General features: G+C 45.8%; 1 protein-coding gene across 1 annotated transcript in view; it reads left to right on the plus strand.

The window, feature by feature from the left end:
• Window positions 1–21859, plus strand: part of LOC137537853 (mucin-2-like) — a 508651-nt gene that overhangs the window by 20894 nt on the left and 465898 nt on the right. The window contains exons 4-5 of the mRNA XM_068259804.1: window positions 6853–7075; window positions 21344–21466. Of these exons, the coding sequence (XP_068115905.1) occupies window positions 6853–7075; window positions 21344–21466 (346 nt within the window). The remainder of the gene's footprint in view (window positions 1–6852; window positions 7076–21343; window positions 21467–21859) is intronic.

Here is a 21859-nt window from a genome sequence, read left to right on the forward strand (position 1 = left end):
GAGGTAAATGGAGGCTGCCATATTTATTTCCGTTTAATCAATACCAGTTGCCTGGCAGCCCTGCTGGTCTATTTCTCTGCAGTAGTATCTGAATAACACCAGAAACAAGCATGCAGCTAGTCTTTTCAGATCTGACTTTAAAGTCTGAAACACCTGATCTGCTGCATGCTTGTTCAGGGGCTATGGCTAACAGTATTAGAGGCAGAGGATCAGCAGGGCTGCCAGGCAACTGGTATTGCTTAAAATGAAATAAACATGGCAGCCTCCATATACTTCTCTCTTCAGTTCCCCTTTAAAGGGAACCTTAACTGAGAGGGATATGGATGTTTCTTTTTAAACAATACCAGATGCCTGGCAGTCCTGCTGATCTCATTGGCTGCTGTAGTGGCTGAATCACACACCTGAAACAAGCATGCAGCTAATCCAGTCTGACTTCAGTCAGAGCACCTGATCTGCATGCTTGTTGAGGGGCTGTGGCTTAAAGTATTAGAGACACAGGATCAGCAGGAGAGTCAGGCAACTGATATTTCTCAGTTTAGGTTCCCTTTAAGAAATGTAAAACATAACTTTTCATACACAAATAATCAGAGCCCATACGGTATTTTAAAGTTCTGTGTGAAACTTTAAAACAATTCATCTAGTTGCATCACTTTTTTTTTTTGCCAGCAAATGCCCACAGCCCTCCCTCGCTTCCCTCTTTATGGGATGAGAGGGTGCTCACTAGAGATGTTGCGGATATAGAATTTTCTGTTCGCGAACATGAACTTCCGCAAATGTTTGTGAACAGGACGAATCTGGCAAACCGCCATAGACTTCAATGGGCAGGCAAATTTTAAAACTTACAAAGACTTTTTCTGGCCACAAAAGTGATGTAATAGTTGTTGTAAGGGGTCTAACACCTGGACAGGGGCATGCCGGAGGGTGATCCCTGCCAAAAGTCCCACCTAAAATGACGATTACTATCAGAATACAGTTATAGAATGCACTGGAGTGGTTCTGTGCCTGCAATTTAATGTGCACACAGCGTTGGGTGTCAGTGGGCTGTGGAGTTTCACACACACAAAAAACACAGAAGACCAATGTGCTAGCCCTCAAAAGGCCTGTTTGGGGTGCTTTCACAGCAAGTGAGGAACAAGAACCACAGGCCTAGCTAATGCTTTCCCTACCTATCTGCAGCAAGTCTGACCCTGCTCTCATTAACAGTCAGCATCCAGCAGAGAATGAATCCAATATGGCCACTGCTACTGCTTTTTGATGGGGGGGTGGGGGGTCCAGGAAGGGGTGCTAGCTGATTGGCTGCCATGTGTCTGCTGACTGTTAGGTAAGGGGTCAAAGTTTAGCTCAATAATAATGTATAGGGGGGCAAATCGAACATGCCAAATGTTGGCCACGAATGCGAACAGCCGACTGTTCAGGCCATTTCCAGTACTCAGGTAAGTTGGAATAACTCAGTCCAAAAGGCAGTAGTAGGCCACAGTTCACTATACTGTCACAGAGGCTTGCTTTTATCGGCATACTGCAATACCACTGTTAGAATGCTACGTGGTCCACCAATACCAGAATGAAGCAGCTGGGTTACCAAGATATCAGAATGAATTAAAGAATTAAAGGGACCCTGTAATTCAGGGGCGTTTCTAGCTTTTTTGTCACTCCAGGCAAGAGGTCCTGTGTCATCTCCCTCCCCCCCCCCCCCCCCCCAAAAAAAAAAAAAAAAAAACACCACACTTTAGATCAGGTATGTCAAACTGGTCCTATGAGGGCCGAGATCCTCACACATTTTTGACACAGCTCAAATGAATTGATGGGTCTGAATCAGGAAAAGTGTGGTCCATCAGGTAGAACACATTCATTTCTTTCTCAATCCATCGTAAATACTGGCATGGATCTGGCCCTCCAGGCCTGGAGTTCGACACATGTGCTTTAGATCGGTGTTTCTCAACATTTTATTGGTATGTACCCCTTTTAAAACCATGTACTCACCAAATACCCCCTAGCATAGTAAACCTTATCACAAGTACCCCTTGACAAATATATATTTAATCGTTGTACATTATAATTGGTTCTAAACTGTTTCCAAGCATTTCCTATTGCTTTTAATTAGCTAAAACACTAATTTTGGTGTGGTTTAAATAAGATTTATCATTTTCTAAAACTCTAAATTTGTTATTCTTGGTTAAGTATATAAAGCCCGAGTACACCCTGAAACCATCAGAAGTTCCCCTCCTGGGGTACGCGTACCACACGTTGAGAACCTAGGCGTTAGATAATATAAACCAAGTACCGTATTGAGTGGATGCATAATATAAGGAGTCCCTGTGATACAAACAATCCCTGATCCAATTGTTGCACACCCCCTTCCTGCACTATCCCAGCTTAGCATGTAAATGCAGAGTACAGTTCAGCAGAAGCTGTGCTCTCATTTCTCCGCTGGAGTCCAGTGCTGTGCATCCGCAGAGTGCGACAAGCGGACAGGGGGAGGCACAAAGGGAAAAAGAAGGAGGCACAGAGGGACAGAGGGAGGCACAGAGGAATGCACACAGAGCAGGATCATCCACAAGTCAATTAGGCAGGTGCCTAGGGCCTGGGGAGATTAGATGAAAAGTTAGATGGCCATCAAGGGTGGGTCTAAAGTTGTTGCTTGCCTAGGGCGCCATTTCACTTGAATCCATCTCTGGACGCACAGGGGGCAGAGGTGGCACAGGGGGACTGAAGGTGGCACAAGGAGGCACAAAGGGAGACAGGGGGCACAGGAGGAAAGAGGGACACACAGGGGGCAGAGGTGGCACAGGGGGACTGAAGGTGGCACAAGAAGACAGAAGGAGGCATAAGGGGACAGAAAAAGGTACAAACACTCGTGGGGGGCATGGTTTTGTTCAGGGGTGGGGCTTAATCAGGGGCATGGTGCCCCCCAAACCAATGGCAATCCAGGCAGTGGCCTGTAATGCCTATGCCTAAAAACGCCCCTGCTGTGATGAGACGGATATGAAGGCTGCCTGCTTTTTCCTTTTAAACTATGCTAATTTCCTGGCTGTCCTGCTGATTCCGTGTCTCTAATACTTTCAGCTGCAGGCCTAGAATAAGTACCGTATTTTTTGCCGTATAAGACGCTCCGTAATATATGACGCACCCAGGTATAGAGGGCAAGAAAGAGGGATAAAAATAAATAAACTAAACCTGGTGCGTCCATATTTCAGGAGCATCTTGCACATGTCCTCCCCCAAATGGTGTCCTCCTGTGTACCTCATGTGTCCTCTTATCTCCCCCTGTCTACCCCAAATGGTCTCCTACCCTGTGCCCTGTGGTCTGCCCCCTTGTGCCCTCTGGTCTGCCCCCCTGTCTCCTCTGGTCTCCCCCCTGTCTCCTCTGGTCTCCCCCCTGTCTCCTCTGGTCTCCCCCCTGTCTCCTCTGGTCTCCCCCCTTTCTTCTCTGGTCTCCCCCCTTTCTTCTCTGGTCTGCCCCCCTGTGTCCTCTGGTCTGCCCCCCTGTGTCCTCTGGTCTGCCCCCCCTGTGTCCTCTGGTCTGCCCCCCCCCTGTGCCCTCTGGTCTGCCCCCCTGTGTCCTCTGGTCCCCCCCCCCCCCCCCTGTGCCCTCTGGTCTGCCCCTTTGTGCCCTCTGGTCTGCCCCTTTGTGCCCTCTGGTCTGCCCCTTTGTGCCCTCTGGTCTGCCCCCCTGTGTCCTCTGGTCTGCCCCCTGTGTCCTCTGGTCTCCCTCCTTTGTCCTGTGATGTTCCCCCTGTGTCCGTAATATATGACCCAGGTTTAGAGGACAAGAAAGAGGGAAAAAATAAATAAACTAAACCTGGTGCGTCCATATTTCAGGAGCATCTTGCACATGTCCTCCCCCAAATGGTGTCCTCCTGTGTACCTCATGTGTACTCTTATCTCCCCCTGTCTACCCCAAATGTCCTCTGGTCTCCTACCCAGTGCCCTGTGGTCTCCTACCCTGTGCCCTGTGGTCTCCTACCCTGTGCCCTGTGGTCCCCCCCCCCTCTGCCCTGTGGTCCCCCCCCTGTCTCATCTGGTCTCCCCCCTGTGCCCTCTGGTCTGCCCCCCTGTCTCCTCTGGTATGCTCCCCTGTGCCCTCTGTTCTGCCCCCCTGTGCCCTCTGTTCTGCCTCCCTGTGCCCTCTGGTCTGCCCCCTGTCTCCTCTGGTCTGCCCCCTGTCTCCTCTGGTCTCCCCCCTGTCTCCTCTGGTCTCCCCCCTTTCTCCTCTGGTCTCCCCCCTGTGCCCTCTGGTCTGCCCACCTGTGCCCTCTGGTCTGCACCCCCTGTGCCCTCTGGTCTGCACCCCCTGTGCCCTCTGGTCTGCCCCCCTGTGCCCTCTGGTCTGCCCCCCTGTGCCCTCTGGTCTGCCCCCCTGTGTCCTCTTGTCTGCCCCCCTGTGTCCTCTTGTCTGCCCCCCTGTGTCCTCTTGTCTGCCCCCCTGTGTCCTCTGGTCTGCCCCCTGTGTCCTCTGGTCTGCCCCCTGTGTCCTCTGGTCTCTCCCCTTTGGCCTGTGATCTTCCTCCTGTGTCCTCTGGTCCCCCCCTGTACCCTGTGGTCGCCCTCCTGTGTCCTGTGGTCTCCCCCCCCCATGTTTCCCTGCTGGGCCTGGCTCCCCGCTGTGTTTATCCTACCCCCCCTCCCCGCTTACGTGTCTAAGCCCCCCCTGCTTATGTTGCCGGGTCCTTCCTATGTAAGAAGCGCCAGCGGGCAGCAGCTTACCTCCTCCATCGTGCCCGCGGCGATTGAAGACATCACGCTCATGTGTTCGGCTTCCTCTAGTGCTTTTAATGACGCGTAATTGATGACGCGTCAATAGAAGCCGGCACTAGAGGAAGCCGCACACAGGAGCTGGATGTCTTCAATCGCCGCGGGCAACATGGAGGAGGTAAGCTGCTGCCCGCTGCCGCTTCTTACATAGGGGGGACCCGGCGACATAAGCGGGGGGCTTAGACACATAAGCAGAGGAGGTAGGATAAACACACAGCAGGGAGCCAGGCACAGGGGGGAAACAGGCAGGGAATCCCTGACGTGGCGGCGGTTCGTATCGGCGGCGTTCGGAAGTCGTGAATTCCCTGCCTTTGCCGTATAAGGCGCAGGGACTTTTTCACCCCATTTTTAGGGGAGAAAAAGTGTGTCTTATATGGCGAAAAATACGGTATGAACATCAGGTTCTGTGATTTAAGTCTAGCCATATTAGCCACATGCTTGTATCAGACACTGCTGCAGCCAAAAGGATCAGCAAGACTGCCAGGCAATTATTATTCTTAAAGATGAACTGTAGTGGAAATAACATAATGAATTAAATGGCTTGTTTTTTTAATATGTATGTATAGATTATTTAGTCAGTGTCTGCCCAATGTAAAATCTTTCCTCTACTTGATTCCTAAATTTATCACAGGTAGTGACAACTTTAATTCTGCCAGGTGACCTGTACAGAATGTTTGTTACTGAGCGTTCTATGCAAACAGGGAGATATTGCTTGCTTGGCAGTTAGAAAAAAACATTATTACCCACAATGCAACGAGGTTCACAGGCAGAAAACTGTCAGGACCATTCATACACCAATCATATTTTTTTTTGTAAGTCATGGGACAACACTGAAGATATAACACTGATACAGTGTAAAATTAATCAGTGCACATCTTGTATGATGTGCAAATTTGTGGATCCACAAAACACCCATTAATGTATAAATCACTGGTGACAAAAGTGAGAACACACCTAAGTGAAGAATGTCAAAATTGTGCCCACCATTATTTTCCAGCACTGCCTTAAAGCACCCCTGAACTGGTTTTTGAACAACATACTTTTAATGCATCGGCCGGTCCAGGGATTATCATGGACAGCACAGAAGTGTGGTCTGCTTACCACGACTGATACCACAATACTCTATTTTAGGGTACACATTACCACTAGTGCTAAGGGCACTTTATTTATTCACCCAGTTCTCGCTCCCTCTCTCCCTGCTTAAAGATCATCCTTCATGCCTCACACGGGTCACAAATATACTTCACTGTGTCACAGCATGCAGGAGACATGAGGAGGAGGAGGCTGATCTGAGTAGGTAACAGGTAACTAGATGTGCTGTAATATTGCTGTAATGTAACTAGCAGGAAGATGTGTATATACTATTCCTGACCAACTGGCTTGCTTGTGATTTTTCATTCCGGACTGCATCTACTTTGCAGGCTGCTGTGTGGTGCAGTGCTGAGAGGGAGAGATGCTGTTTACAGAGGCATTATTAGGATCTTTATCAGTCAGAGAAGCAAAGATAACAGACACACATTGCTGGAATTGTGAACCCCTTACCACCAGATTATTTCAGCAAGGTGACTATTAAACTATACACTGAGGCAGTGGCGTAGCAATAGGGGTTGCAGAGGTAGTGACCGCATTGGGGCCCTTTGGTCAGGGGGGCTCCCGAGGGGCCCTCCCTCAATCACAATATTAGCTCTCTATTGGCTCCGTGTTGGTAATAATTACTTCTATAGATGTTTTAAATAGTATTAATCATTAACAAACTGTTTCCCATCCCCTACGTGCACCTCTGACACTGTGCAGAAACATGGCCTAGCCCTCTAAGAGCTCAAACACTTTTGTATCTAAAACTGATGGAGTATTTTACAGCTGAGAGGCAGAGCTGTGTGAGAAAGGAAATTGCTCCTGGTGCTTGTGGTAATGTGTGCCATAACATACAGCATTCAAGAAAAGTTGTTTTAATCAATAGTATTCCTTTAAGTGGGAACACAGCCTATTTCAGACACTTTTGCTGCCAGGACTCAGGATTATATTTTTTGGATTATTGGACCTATGCCTGCATCTAATCACCATCTAACTTTAATTCCTATATTTTTTTGTTTTGTTGCAGAATAATACATGCCAAAATGTATTAGATAGCCCAGAGCTAGCTGCCTGTGTTTCAATGTTTGATATGACGGCCTATCTAGACATCTGTGAAGCGGACAACTGTGGCTGCAGTGATAGTGAAGATTTCAATAAGTTTTGTGTGTGTTCCACCTTGTCTCAATACTCTAAACAGTGTGCCTTAGCCCATGGTATGCCAGGAAACTGGAGGAATCCACAAGTATGTGGTGAGTACTAAATGAGGTTCTCTTGGAGATAGTTTTTTAAATTCATATAGACCTGTAGGTATAGTTACATAGTTATTTGGGTTGAAAAAAGACATACGTCCATCGAGTTCAACCAGAGAACATCTTATATCTTGTTTAATGTTCATTAAAAAAATACAAATTTGCTAAAAAAAAAAACCATGCCTCCCATTCCTAGTCACACATACCTTAAATAAACCAAAAATGTTGTTGTTTTGTTCAAAGCTACTATCCCCCTTAACTTTACTTAATATTTCAAAATAATACATGTATCAATTGAAAGGCTCAGAATAAAGTAAATGCATTAAATTAGTGCATCAGTCCTGAGTGAAAGACACATAAAGAAGAAAGGAAATTAGGGGACTTGGTTCCCAAAGGGGGACGTCCTGTCCCCCCCAAAATTAGGAGAACAGGATGTCAGGACAGGAAAGTTGGGAACTACCTCTGAGAAGTAAAACTTGAGCCCTTTATGAGAACTAGATTATTAATTATATATAATTTTTCCATTTTTATATACAACTTTATAAATCTATTATGTTATGTTTTGATATTTAAGATCCTTTTAGACTTTTGTATGTTGCTTATAACATAAAAATGTTGCAATTGTTTGCATTATGGGATTAATGTAAACGTGGTTCCTGTATTGGCCCGTTGGAGTGGGTGTTGGACCTATGTTTAGCAGCTCTCATGGAGAAGCATGCAATCACCATGATCAGTTGATAATCAGAATGTTTAAAGGTTGCTCTCCCAGCAATAGATAATAATAGATACCTTTCACCAGTATCACCAGTCACCAGTATATACTTATTGTACTCCAATGGCACAGGTTGTCACCAGCAATAATGAAAACGAGGGCACTTACTCACAAAGACCACATCAATCTCCCAATAGTAGTTATAGCCAACCAAAGTAGTGCTCAGATCCAGTCTCCTTGTATCCTAGTGGCTGCGGCTCTGGTGCTTTTAGTCCGAAAGGAGAAAAGCACAATATAAATGTTCTGTGTCTTGTCTCTTGCCTACATTTAGAGCCAATGATGAGTCATTCTGAAAAAACACGTAGGGTGGAGTTAGGAGACACGTGGACACAAGATACTAGGAGATTGGATCTGAGCGCTGCTTTGGTAGGCTATATCAGTTGATAGATGTGTAAATCTCTAATTGGCTGTGATCATTTCCTGCTTTAACCTACACAGGAAATTACCACCAAATCGCAGCCTTACAAACTTTTCACCTAATCACATGCTTCCCCATGATTTATGCTCAACTCAAGAGCGACTCTAAAAATAACATGATGGACAAATGGGTAGGTTGTTCATCTACAGGTTTCTTAGCACTTTTGCAATATTTTGTCAGAGCTCATTATTAGTCCATTTGTGTAGAACAATAGGTATCCTTGTTGGCATATTCGGATAATCCCCGGTGGGTAGGGATGATCTGAGTTACTTGTTGGGGCTTATTTAAATTGGCTGTCAATATTCAAATGAATCTAGATGAAATGACCCAGGTTGGAAATTCATACATTCTAAAGCCCATTTCCAAGTCAGTAGCAGGGGCAAGTAAGTAAGGAGGCCTCACATTTTCCAATTAAGTATAAGTATTTTACATACAGAAGGGTAACATAGGAGTTCAAAAGAAGTAAAATAACATTGGGAAAACAGACACAGGTTAGGGTGGTGGATTTTATTTAAATACTTGAAACATTTTTATTACTTTTGTTAAAATATTTTCACTTTTTTTCACAGTTTCACAAGTGTGCATGAGTTTAAAATAAAAAAGAAAGTTAACCAGGCACTGCCCTGCACAGCAGCCACCTATTCTTATAATAAATAATGCAGGCAGCTGGATGCTGAGACGGAGTGATGCAGAGCAGGAAAACCTGCACACAGTTGTGGCTCCTGTTATGCACACAGTGGTGGTAGGCCACAATTGTCTTCACACTGCCACCACAGCATCCATTGGGCAGTAGCATTCCACCTGGTGGTAGCAGACCCAGAACTCACTAAGTTGAAGAATCAATGCATGTGGTCTCTGACTTATTAATTCAGACACAGGGCCATATTCTATTACAGAACTCGCAAATTCTTGTGTATAACTGTCGGGCATAAAATAAAAAAAATCTACTCTTTATTTTTATCTGGTAAACATGTAGTAAGGATGCTAACCAGGCAAAAAAAAGTTAAAATCACTATTACTATCTGACTCTTATTTGGTACACACAAAATGTATTACACAAAAAGGAAGTTGCAGGGCATGCTGGCTTGTCCTCTTTTGCTTCTGTACTTTCCCTCAGACTTAAATAATGCAGCCTGATTGGCTGAAGTCTCTTTCCCTCCTGTTTTTCCCCTCCCACACCCCTGTTCCTCTCTGATTGGCCAATATTTCTCTTGCTGAGACAATGCACTTTCTATAGTGAAGGGCGGGCAAATCAGGCAGATGAGACTAAGGGAGGAAGTGACATCAGGATTGGCTTCAAAATAGCCACACTTAAAATGGGAAATGCTAAGAAGGATTTTCTCTTGTTTTACTGTAGAAAAATCACTAAAATCAAAACGTGGATAGTGCAATACATATGTTATGTAAGCAGCGCAAGTATTTATCTATTTATATATAGTAGCAGTAGGGTATTGTACCATGTTAGCCATCAGTAAAAGCAAGAAGTTTTAAATCAAGATGATACCATTTATTGGCTAACTAAAAATGAATAAAAATAAGCAAGCTTTCGGCCTTGCAGCCTTCGTCGGGCTTATATCCTGTTAGTTTACAAGCTGTTGTTACAGACAGCTATACACATGCAACATCAAAAGGGAAAACAGATATTTTTTTCAAGCATAAATACATGTTATTAAGATGCCTTAATTCAAACAGACCATCTAATAAATGGGGTTAAAGATTGTTAGCTAAGATAAGCATCCTTGTTTACTCCATGCTCACAGACCTGGGATTAGGATTGACCCAGAGGTATCGTAAATTCTTAGTTCACAAGTTCAGCTAGAATGGCTGAGAAAGTTTAAATATCATCCACCTCATACCAATATAAGAAGTTTTTGTCCTTATTCAAACCGTTCTGCACAGCTTTGAACCAATTTATAAATTGTGTTTCTGCTATTAATCGATCATTTGACGTTTTGAAGCCACCCTTCAGGGCAGTGACACGAAGATCATCCATGCTGTGTCCGTTGGACCGAAAGTGTGTAGCAACTGGGAGTCCAGATTTGGTATCGTTAATAGTGTGCCTGTGTCCATTCATACGTTTGCGCAGAGTTTGTCCAGTTTCTCCATAACATTGGGGCATTTAGCACACATGATCAGATATACCAGATTGGTGGAACCACAGGAAAATGTACCTTGTACTCTGTACTCCTGTTGTGAACCTGGTATCGTTACCCTGTCAGTGGAGTAAATGTGTCTGCAGGTACCACATATTTTTTGTCGGCAGTGTGATGTTCCGTTTTGTTGAGGCCTATTTAAAGAACTCCTGACAATCATCTGTTTTAGATTGTGTGGTTGCCGATATGACAAGAGTGGAGGTTTGGGGAATATTGTTCTCAGTCTGTGATCCTTGGTTAAAATGGGATGAAGTTCCTTAGCAATCCTCCTTAAGATTTCCAGGTTTGGGTTGTAGGTGACAACCAATGGGACACGGTCCTCTTTCTGGTTTTGTTTATATTTCAGGAGTTCAGTCCAGGGAATGTTGCTGGCTTTCCTGATTTGGGCCTCAGCCATAGGAGGACTGTAACCTTGTTTAATGAAAGTGTTCTTAAGGCGATCCAGGTGCTTGTCTCTGTCCATCCTGTCATAACAAATCCGGTTGTACCTTATAGCTTGGCTGTAAATTATAGTGTTCTTAATGTGCTTGGGATGAAAACTGTCATATCTTAGGTATGTGGGACGGTCTGTAGGTTTGCGATACACAGAGGTTTGTAGGTTGTTACCCCTGATGTATATGGTGGTGTCCAGAAAGTTAATCTCTGTGTGAGAGCTCTCAGGGAGCGGAACTTTTACAGAGAACATCTCAGGGTGGCTGGAAAACATCTTGAAACCTCTTGTCTGTAAAAGACCCAGCTACATACAGGATACCACCCAACTCCTGAACAAACTGACAGCCATCGGCCCAGTACCTGAGGGAACCATACTGGCCACGATGGACGTGGAGTCCCTGTACACGAACATTCCCCATGATGATAGTATTGCGGCCTGCCGTAAATATCTTCAGGGTCAGGGCATACCTGTAAAGCCTATTGCTGGACTGATCAATTTCATTCTCACTCATAATTATTTCACTTTTGGACAGGACCTCTATTTACAGCATATGGGCGTGGCAATGGGTTCGCGATTCGCACCACAGTATGCAAATCTCTTCATGGCCAAAATTGAAGAGGAATACCTCAATGCATGTGGCATAAAACCCATGGCCTACTTCCGCTTCATTGATGATATTTTAATCATCTGGTCCGCAAGTGAGGATGATCTTCTCCAATTCCACAGGAACTTCAATGCCTTCCATCCTACAATCAAATTGAAACTTACCTACTCTCACACAGAAATTAACTTTCTGGACACCACCATATACATCAGGGGTAACAACCTACAAACCTCTGTGTATCGCAAACCCACAGACCGTCCCACATACCTAAGATATGACAGATTTGTTATGACAGGATGGACAGAGACAAGCACCTGGATCGCCTTAAGAACACTTTCATTAAACAAGGTTACAGTCCTCCTATGGCTGAGGCCCAAATCAGGAAAGCCAGCAACATTCCCTGGACTGAACTCCTGAAATATAAACAAAACCAGAAAGAGGACAGTGTCCCATTGGTTGTCACCTACAACCCACACCTGGAAATCTTAAGGAGGATTGCTAAGGAACTTCATCCCATTTTAACCAAGGATCACAGACTGAGAACGATATTCCCTAAACCTCCACTCTTGTCATATCGGCAACCACACAATCTAAAACAGATGATTGTCAGGAGTTCTTTGAATAGGCCTCAACAAAACAGAACATCACCCTGCCGACAAAAAAATATGTGGGACCTGCAGACACATTTACTCCACTGACAGGGTAACGATACCAGGTTCACAACAGGAGTACAGAGTACAAGGTACATTTTCCTGTGGTTCCACCAATCTGGTATATCTGATCATGTATGCTAAATGCCCCAATGTTATGTACGTGGGAGAAACTGGACAAACTCTGCGCAAACGTATGAATGGACACAGGAACACTATTAATGATACCAAATCTGGACTCCCAGTTGCTACACACTTTCGGTCCAACAGACACAGCATGGATGATCTTCGTGTCACTACCCTGAAGGGTGGCTTCAAAACGTCAAATGATCGATTAATAGCAGAAACACAATTTATAAATTGGTTCAAAGCTGTGCAGAACGGTTTAAATAAGGACAACAACTTCTTATATTGGTATGAGACGGATGATCTTTAAACTTTCTCAGCCATTCTAGCTGAACTTGTGAACTAAGAATTTACAATACCTCTGGGTCAATCCTAATCCCAGGTCTGTGAGCATGGAGTAAATAAGGATGCTTATCTTAGCTAAAAACCTTTAACCCCATTTAGATGGTCTGTTTGAATTAAGGCATCTTAATAACATGTATTTATGCTTGAAAAAATTATCTGTTTTCCCTTGTGATGTTGCATGTATATAGCTGTCTGTACCACCAGCTTGTGAACTAACAGAATATAAGCCCGACGAAGGCTGCAAGGCCGAAAGCTTGCTTATTTTTATTCATTTTTAGTTAGCCAATAAATGGTATCATCCTGATTTAAAACTTCTTGCTATTTATATATGTGTTTTTTTTCTGAAATAGAATGGCTGAGAGCTCCTCTGTAAATAAGGCGATGGGAGCAATTTAACCTAAGGGTGCCACCCTGGCGGTAAAGCTCTCACTTGGGTGATATAATTGCCAAGCAAGCTATTTACACACTATGTTTCCTGTCAGACTTGAGCGTTAGTTTTGACCTGCAATGAGCAGGTCTAAACACACACTAACGCACGTCGTCTCCATTGTATCTGGGGGTCTCCTTTATCAGATCTCCCCGTCGGGCCGCCCCACATCAGCAAAGACCCCCCACACAGCTGCGCCTTCACCCCTTCCAACTTTTTCAAAAGCCAACTTACATACCTTGGCCAGGGATTGAACCCAGTTCTCAGTGTATAGTAGGTATCTGACTTACCCCCTAGACCACCAACCACACTACATGCTAAAGCCAGCCTAGCATGTACCATTATGATTAATCCAATAGAAAAAGTAGCATGCTTAAAGGGAAGGTTCAGGGAGGGTAGCTAAAAAATAAAAATCAATTTCCACTTACCTGGGGCTTCCTCCAGCCCGTGGCAGGCAGGAGGTGCCCTCGCCGCCGCTCCGCAGGCTCCCGGTGGTCTCCGGCGGCCGACCCGACCTGGCCAGGCCGGCTGCCAGGTCGGGCTCTTCTGCGCTCCAAGGCCCGGCACTTCTGCGTCCCACGCCGGCGCGCTGACGTCATCGGACAGTACAGCCCGGCAGACGGAGGGAGGGAGGGAGAGGGAGGGAGAGAGGGAGAGGAAGAGGGAGGGAGGGAGAGGAAGGGAGAGAGGAAGAGGGAGGGAGGGAGAGGAAGAGAGGGAGGGGGAGGGAGGGGGAGAGGAAGAGTAAGAGAGAGGGAGAGGGAGGGAGGAAGAGGAAGAGGGAGGGAGAGAGGAAGAGAGGGAGGGAGAGAGGAAGAGAGGGAGGGAGAGGGAGGGAGAGAGGGAGGGGAAGAGGGAGGGAAAGAGGGAGAGGAAGAGGGAGGGGGAGAGGAAGACGGAGGGAGAGGGAGAGGAAGATGGAGGGAGAGAGGGAGGGGGAGAGGGAGATTTTTGTGTTTTCTGGAAAATTCAGCGGAAATAAAAACATTGAGAGGTGTAGCAATTCCGTTCCGACTGCCGGAATCGAAATTGACCTAATTCCGGCCGGAATCACGGAATTAACAATTCCGCGGAATCCAGCGAGCATCCCTACTTGTGATCACCACTGCCTGGTCTCCCATGTCACTGTAGTATGACTGACCCTGCTGCTCCTCATGTCACCATTACCGATTTCTGCTGCCTCCTCTATCACTACACTTTACCATTACTGCTATTTTCTGTCCATTCAGCGTTAACCTCTTTACCACACGCTGTAACTGAGCTCCTTGGCATCCTTTTGTTTTCTGCTCTGACGGTACTCCTTCCTCACCTCTCATCCTGCTCTGCTGTGATTGGTGACTGCTTTCCTCTGTCTCTTTCCTGTTGCCACCTATCCTTGATCTCCCCTGTGCATCTTCTCCCCTCCCACCCATGCCCGCAGCAATTCCGCCACTAATCCCTACAGGTACGTAGCACAAGTTGCACATTTAGCATGAAGCATGTTATTTAGGAAAGATGTACTTTGCTGAGGTAATACTTACCACTCCATATGTGTAGCTCACAGTACCCTGGCATCATATTTGTTATCTAGGTTACGCATGTCCTGCTGAGTGCATAATGCTTGCTACTTACCTGTCTGAAGTACTTGCAAGATTCCTGTGCACGCCCTGTGCACATGTACATACCAAAGAGGCGCTGGGAAAAAATTGCGCAGGGTGATGGCGATAATGGCTTCTTGCTACTAAGGTTATTTAACGTTTTCTAAATGTCCTAAAACGTTAAATAACCTTAGCAATAAGATGTAATTACCGGCATCTGTGATACATTACCTGGTCCTGGTGATCCCGTCTGCGCTCAACTTCCTGTTTAGTTTGAAAGAGTCCTGCAGCCAACCAATCATCATGCTGGGACTGAAGCGGCATGGTTATTGGCTGGCTGCCGGGCTCATTCATACTAACAAGTGGAGGGGATAAGCGAGCCGATAATGTATCATATAACCCCTGCCTAGTGTTGGGCGAACAGTGTTCGCCACTGTTCGGGTTCTGCAGAACATCACCCTGTTCGGGTGATGTTCGGGTTCGGCCGAACACCTGATGGTGTTCGGCCAAACTGTTCGGCCATATGGCCGAACTAAGAGCGCATGGCCGAACGTTACCCGAACGTTCGGCTAGCGCTGTGATTGGCCGAACGGGTCACGTGTAGTGTTGGGCGAACATCTAGATGTTCGGGTTCGGGCCGAACATGGCCGAACTCCGAACATAATGGAAGTCAATGGGGACCCGAACTTTCGTGCTTTGTAAAGCCTCCTTACATGCTACATACCCCAAATTTACAGGGTATGTGCACCTTGGGAGTGGGTACAAGAGGAAAAAAAATTTAGCAAAAAGAGCTTATAGTTTTTGAGAAAATCGATTTTAAAGTTTCAAAGGGAAAACTGTCTTTTAAATGCGGGAAATGTCTGTTTTCTTTGCACAGGTAACATGCTTTTTGTCGGCATGCAGTCATAAATGTAATACATATAAGAGGTTCCAGGAAAAGGGACCAGTAACGCTAACCCAGCAGCAGCACACGTGATGGAACAAGAGGAGGGTGGCGCAGGAGGAGAAGGCCACGCTTTGAGACACAACAACCCAGGCCTTGCATGAGGACAAGAAGCGTGCGGATAGCAATTTGCATTTTGTCGCCATGCAGTCATAAATGTAATACAGATGAGAGGTTCAATAAACAGGGACCGGAAACGCTAACCCATCACAGATGTTCATTGTTCATGTTACTTGGTTGGGGTCCGGGAGTGTTGCGTAGTCGTTTCCAATCCAGGATTGATTCATTTTAATTTGAGTCAGACGGTCTGCATTTTCTGTGGAGAGGCGGATACGCCGCCGATCTGTGACGATGCCTCCGGCAGCACTGAAACAGCGTTCCGACATAACGCTGGCTGTCGGGCAAGCCAGCACCTCTATTGCGTACATTGCCAGTTTGTGCCAGGTGTCTAGCTTCGATACCCAATAGTTGAAGGGTGCAGATGGATTGTTCAACACAGCTACGCCATCTGACATGTAGTCCTTGACCATCTTCTCCAGGCGATCGGTGTTGGAGGTGGATCTGCACGCTTGCTGTTCTGTGTGCTGCTGCATGGGTGTCAGAAAATTTTCCCACTCCAAGGACACTGCCGATACCATTCCCTTTTGGGCACTAGCTGCGGCTTGTGTTGTTTGCTGCCCTCCTGGTCGTCCTGGGTTTTGCGGAAGTCAGTCTGTCGGCGTACAACTGGCTAGAGGAGGGGGAGGATGTCAATCTCCTCTCTAAAGTCTCCACAAGGGCCTGCTGGTATTCTTCCATTTTGACCTGTCTGGCTCTTTCTTCAAGCAGTTTTGGAACATTGTGTTTGTACCGTGGATCCAGAAGGGTATAAACCCAGTAATTGGTGTTGTCCAGAATGCGCACAATGCGTGGGTCGCGTTCAATGCAGTCCTAGGCCGAAGAGGTCATAGCCTAGGGTCACAAAACCGGTTTATTGGGCAATTTCAATGGTGGCGAGTCTGACGTACATAAATCGCAGCAATGGCCGTTAGCAACGTCTGAATCTCACGAAATGTCTCATGCAGGTAGAAGACATATTGTTAGACTTGGGCTCCAAAGATGGGTTCCCTACATCTCTGCAAACCAGAGTTACAGGGCTCCAAATTTGGTAAAATCCCCCATAGGCTTTCATTGGGCCTCCTATTTACAGTTCCAAAATCTCACATCTTTTCAAAGGGCAATTACTCAGCAGTGGCAAATTTTCTAGCATTGTAGGGACCCTTAGGGGGAACATGACTGGTGAGTTTCGGGCCCCTAGGCCGAAGAGGTCATAGCCTAGGATCACAAAAACCTGTTTATTGGGGCTATTTCAATGGTAGTGATGGTGACGTACATAAATCGCAGCAATGGCCGTTAGCAAAGTCTGAATCTCACGAAATGTCTCATGCAGGTAGAAGACATATTGTTAGACTTGGATTCCAAAGATGGGATCCCTACATCTCTGCAAACCAGAGTTACAGGGGTCCAAAATTGGTAAAATCCCCCTTAGGATTTCATTGGCTCCCTATTTCACTTTCCAAAATCTCACATCTTTTCAAAGGGCAATGGCTCAGCAGTACCAAATTTTCTAGCATTGTAGGGACCCTTAGGGGGAACATGACTGGTGAGTTTCGGGCCCCTAGGCCGAAGAGGTCATAGCCTAGGGTCACAAAAACCTGTTTATTGGGGCTATTTCAATGGTAGTGATGGTGACGTACATAAATCGCAGCAATGGCCGTTAGCAAAGTCTGAATCTCACGAAATGTCTCATGCAGGTAGAAGACATATTGTTAGACTTGGATTCCAAAGATGGGGTCCCTACATCTCTGCAAACCAGAGTTACAGGGGTCCAAAATTGGTAAAATCCCCCATAGGTTTTCATTGGCTCCCTATTTCACTTTCCAAAATCTCACATCTTTTCAAAGGGCAATGGCTCAGCAGTACCAAATTTTCTAGCATTGTAGGGACCCTTAGGGGGAACATGACTGGTGAGTTTCGGGCCCCTAGGCCGAAGAGGTCATAGCCTAGGGTCACAAAAACCTGTTTATTGGGGCTATTTCAATGGTAGTGATGGTGACGTACATAAATCGCAGCAATGGCCGTTAGCAAAGTCTGAATCTCACGAAATGTCTCATGCAGGTAGAAGACATATTGTTAGACTTGGATTCCAAAGATGGGGTCCCTACATCTCTGCAAACCAGAGTTACAGGGGTCCAAAATTGGTAAAATCCCCCTTAGGATTTCATTGGCTCCCTATTTCACTTTCCAAAATCTCACATCTTTTCAAAGGGCAATGGCTCAGCAGTACCAAATTTTCTAGCATTGTAGGGACCCTTAGGGGGAACATGACTGGTGAGTTTCGGGCCCCTAGGCCGAAGAGGTCATAGCCTAGGGTCACAAAAACCTGTTTATTGGGGCTATTTCAATGGTAGTGATGGTGACGTACATAAATCGCAGCAATGGCCGTTAGCAAAGTCTGAATCTCACGAAATGTGTCATGCAGGTAGAAGACATATTGTTAGACTTGGATTCCAAAGATGGGGTCCCTACATCTCTGCAAACCAGAGTTACAGGGGTCCAAATTTGGTAAAATCCCCCATAGGATTTCATTGGCTCCCTATTTCACTTTCCAAAATCTCACATCTTTTCAAAGGGCAATGGCTCAGCAGTACCAAATTTTCTAGCATTGTAGGGACCCTTAGGGGGATCATGACTGGTGAGTTTTGCCACTGCTGAGCCATTGCCCTTTGAAATGGTGTGAGATTTTGGAACGGTAAATAGGAGGCCCAATGAAAGCCTATGGGGGATTTTACCAATTTTGGACCCCTGTAACTCTGGTTTGCAGAGATGTAGGGACCCCATCTTTGGAATCTAAGTCTAACAATATGTCTTCTACCTGCATGAGACATTTCGTGAGATTCAGACGTTGCTAACGGCCATGGCTGAGATTTATGTACGCCACCATCACTACCATTGAAATAGCCCAAATAAACAGGTTTTTGTGACCCTAGGCTATGACCTCTTCGGCCTAGGGGCCCGAAACTCACCAGTCATGTTCCCCCTAAGGGTCCCTACAATGCTAGAAAATTTGGTACTGCTGAGCCATTGCCCTTTGAAAAGATGTGAGATTTTGGAAAGTGAAATAGGGAGCCAATGAAATCCTATGGGGGATTTTACCAATTTTGGACCCCTGTAACTCTGGTTTGCAGAGATGTAGGGACCCCATCTTTGGAATCCAAGTCTAACAATATGTCTTCTACCTGCATGACACATTTCGTGAGATTCAGACTTTGCTAACGGCCATTGCTGCGATTTATGTACGTCACCATCACTACCATTGAAATAGCCCCAATAAACAGGTTTTTGTGACCCTAGGCTATGACCTCTTCGGCCTAGGGGCCCGAAACTCACCAGTCATGTTCCCCCTAAGGGTCCCTACAATGCTAGAAAATTTGGTACTGCTGAGCCATTGCCCTTTGAAAAGATGTGAGATTTTGGAAAGTGAAATAGGGAGCCAATGAAATCCTAAGGGGGATTTTACCAATTTTGGACCCCTGTAACTCTGGTTTGAAGATGTAGGGACCCCATCTTTGGAATCCAAGTCTAACAATATGTCTTCTACCTGCATGAGACATTTCGTGAGATTCAGACTTTGCTAACGGCCATTGCTGCGATTTATGTACGTCACCATCACTACCATTGAAATAGCCCCAATAAACAGGTTTTTGTGACCCTAGGCTATGACCTCTTCGGCCTAGGGGCCCGAAACTCACCAGTCATGTTCCCCCTAAGGGTCCCTACAATGCTAGAAAATTTGCCACTGCTGAGTAATTGCCCTTTGAAAAGATGTGAGATTTTGGAACTGTAAATAGGAGGCCCAATGAAAGCCTATGGGGGATTTTACCAAATTTGGAGCCCTGTAACTCTGGTTTGCAGAGATGTAGGGAACCCATCTTTGGAGCCCAAGTCTAACAATATGTCTTCTACCTGCATGAGACATTTCGTGAGATTCAGACGTTGCTAACGGCCATTGCTGCGATTTATGTACGTCAGACTCGCCACCATTGAAATTGCCCAATAAACAGGTTTTGTGACCCTAGGCTATGACCTCTTCGGCCTAGGACTGCATTGAACGCGACCCACGCATTGTGCGCATTCTGGACAACACCAATTACTGGGTTTATACCCTTCTGGATCCACGGTACAAACACAATGTTCCAAAACTGCTTGAAGAAAGAGCCAGACAGGTCAAAATGGAAGAATACCAGCAGGCCCTTGTGGAGACTTTAGAGAGGAGATTGACATCCTCCCCCTCCTCTAGCCAGTTGTACGCCGACAGACTGACTTCCGCAAACCCAGGGCGACCAGGAGGGCAGCAAACAACACAAGCCGCAGCTAGTGCCCAAAAGGGAATGGTATCGGCAGTGTCCTTGGAGTGGGAAAATTTTCTGACACCCATGCAGCAGCACACAGAACAGCAAGCGTGCAGATCCACCTCCAACACCGATCGCCTGGGGAAGATGGTCAAGGACTACATGTCAGATGGCGTAGCTGTGTTGAACAATCCATCTGCACCCTTCAACTATTGGGTATCGAAGCTAGACACCTGGCACAAACTGGCAATGTACGCAATAGAGGTGCTGGCTTGCCCGGCAGCCAGCGTTATGTCGGAACGCTGTTTCAGTGCTGCCGGAGGCATCGTCACAGATCGGCGGCGTATCCGCCTCTCCACAGAAAATGCAGACCGTCTGACTCAAATTAAAATGAATCAATCCTGGATTGGAAACGACTACGCAACACTCCCGGACCCCAACCAAGTAACATGAACAATGAACATCTGTGATGGGTTAGCGTTTCCGGTCCCTGTTTATTGAACCTCTCATCTGTATTACATTTATGACTGCATGGCGACAAAATGCAAATTGCTATCCGCACGCTTCTTGTCCTCATGCAAGGCCTGGGTTGTTGTGTCTCAAAGCGTGGCCTTCTCCTCCTGCGCCACCCTCCTCTTGTTCCATCACGTGTGCTGCTGCTGGGTTAGCGTTACCGGTCCCTTTTCCTGGAACCTCTTATATGTATTACATTTATGACTGCATGCCGACAAAAAGCATGTTACCTGTGCAAAGAAAACAGACATTTCCCGCATTTAAAAGACAGTTTTCCCTTTGAAACTTTAAAATCGATTTTCTCAAAAACTATAAGCTCTTTTTGCTAAATTTTTTTTTCCTCTTGTACCCACTCCCAAGGTGCACATACCCTGTAAATTTGGGGTATGTAGCATGTAAGGAGGCTTTACAAAACACAAAAGTTCGGGTCCCCATTGACTTCCATTATGTTCGGAGTTCGGGTCGAACACCCGAACATCGCGGCCATGTTCGGCCTGTTCGGCCCGAACCCGAACATCTAGATGTTCGCCCAACACTACCCCTGCCCCCTGTCACACCCAGCCTCCGCTCGCTGCAATAGAAACTTTCTGGTGCACCATTGAAAAGCATGGTAAACGTAATTTACCGTTTTGAAGTGCAACATTCTGGCACCAGAATGTTGCATTTCAAAACAGTAAATTACATTTACCGTGCTTTTCAGTGGTGCACCAGAAAGTTTCTATTGCGGTATGCGCCATTTTCTCTGCTCCGCGGTGCACGGCTATGGCTGTTTTACCACTGCATAGAAAATAAACACCATTGTCTGCAAGTATACTAGATTAGCATTTGTGTATGGATATTTCTGACTTCTGATTTCTATATTTGCACATTAATATAAAAATATTTGGTCATATATTACCTTATTCTCTATTCTTAGGAATAAAATGCCCACAATCTATGGTTTATAAGGAATGTGGATCACAATGTGAAAAAACTTGTAGCAATCAAGAGCCAGTAGCCTGCCAATTGAATTGTGTCACTGGTTGCTTCTGCCCTGAAGGTATGAGCTTTTTTTCTTTCAATACATTTTTCTCTCATATACAGCATTATGCAGTTTTTTTTTTATTTATTAAATTCTATCCCGTTCTCTGTGACCTCTTACTTTTCCCTGGCAAGTGCTGAACTAATTATATTTCCCTCCTGATATCACAATATTACACTTAGGCCTAGCCCACACTAGGTCCGGAAACGTATCCGTGGCTGCGTTTTTCAGCCCTGATGAAAAACGGAGTCCCGAATACTAATGTTAAAAATAGCAGCCGTCCTCACCCAAGAAAAAAACGGATCCGTCTGCGTTTGCAGGGACCCGTTTTCAAAACCTGAACGGAAGGTCCGGATCTGCTGCATTTTCATGGACCACGGATGGGTAGTGAAAAGCAATGAGAAAACGCAT

Source organism: Hyperolius riggenbachi, chromosome 11 (assembly GCF_040937935.1).
Source record: "Hyperolius riggenbachi isolate aHypRig1 chromosome 11, aHypRig1.pri, whole genome shotgun sequence".
NCBI classification, from domain to species: domain Eukaryota; kingdom Metazoa; phylum Chordata; class Amphibia; order Anura; family Hyperoliidae; genus Hyperolius; species Hyperolius riggenbachi.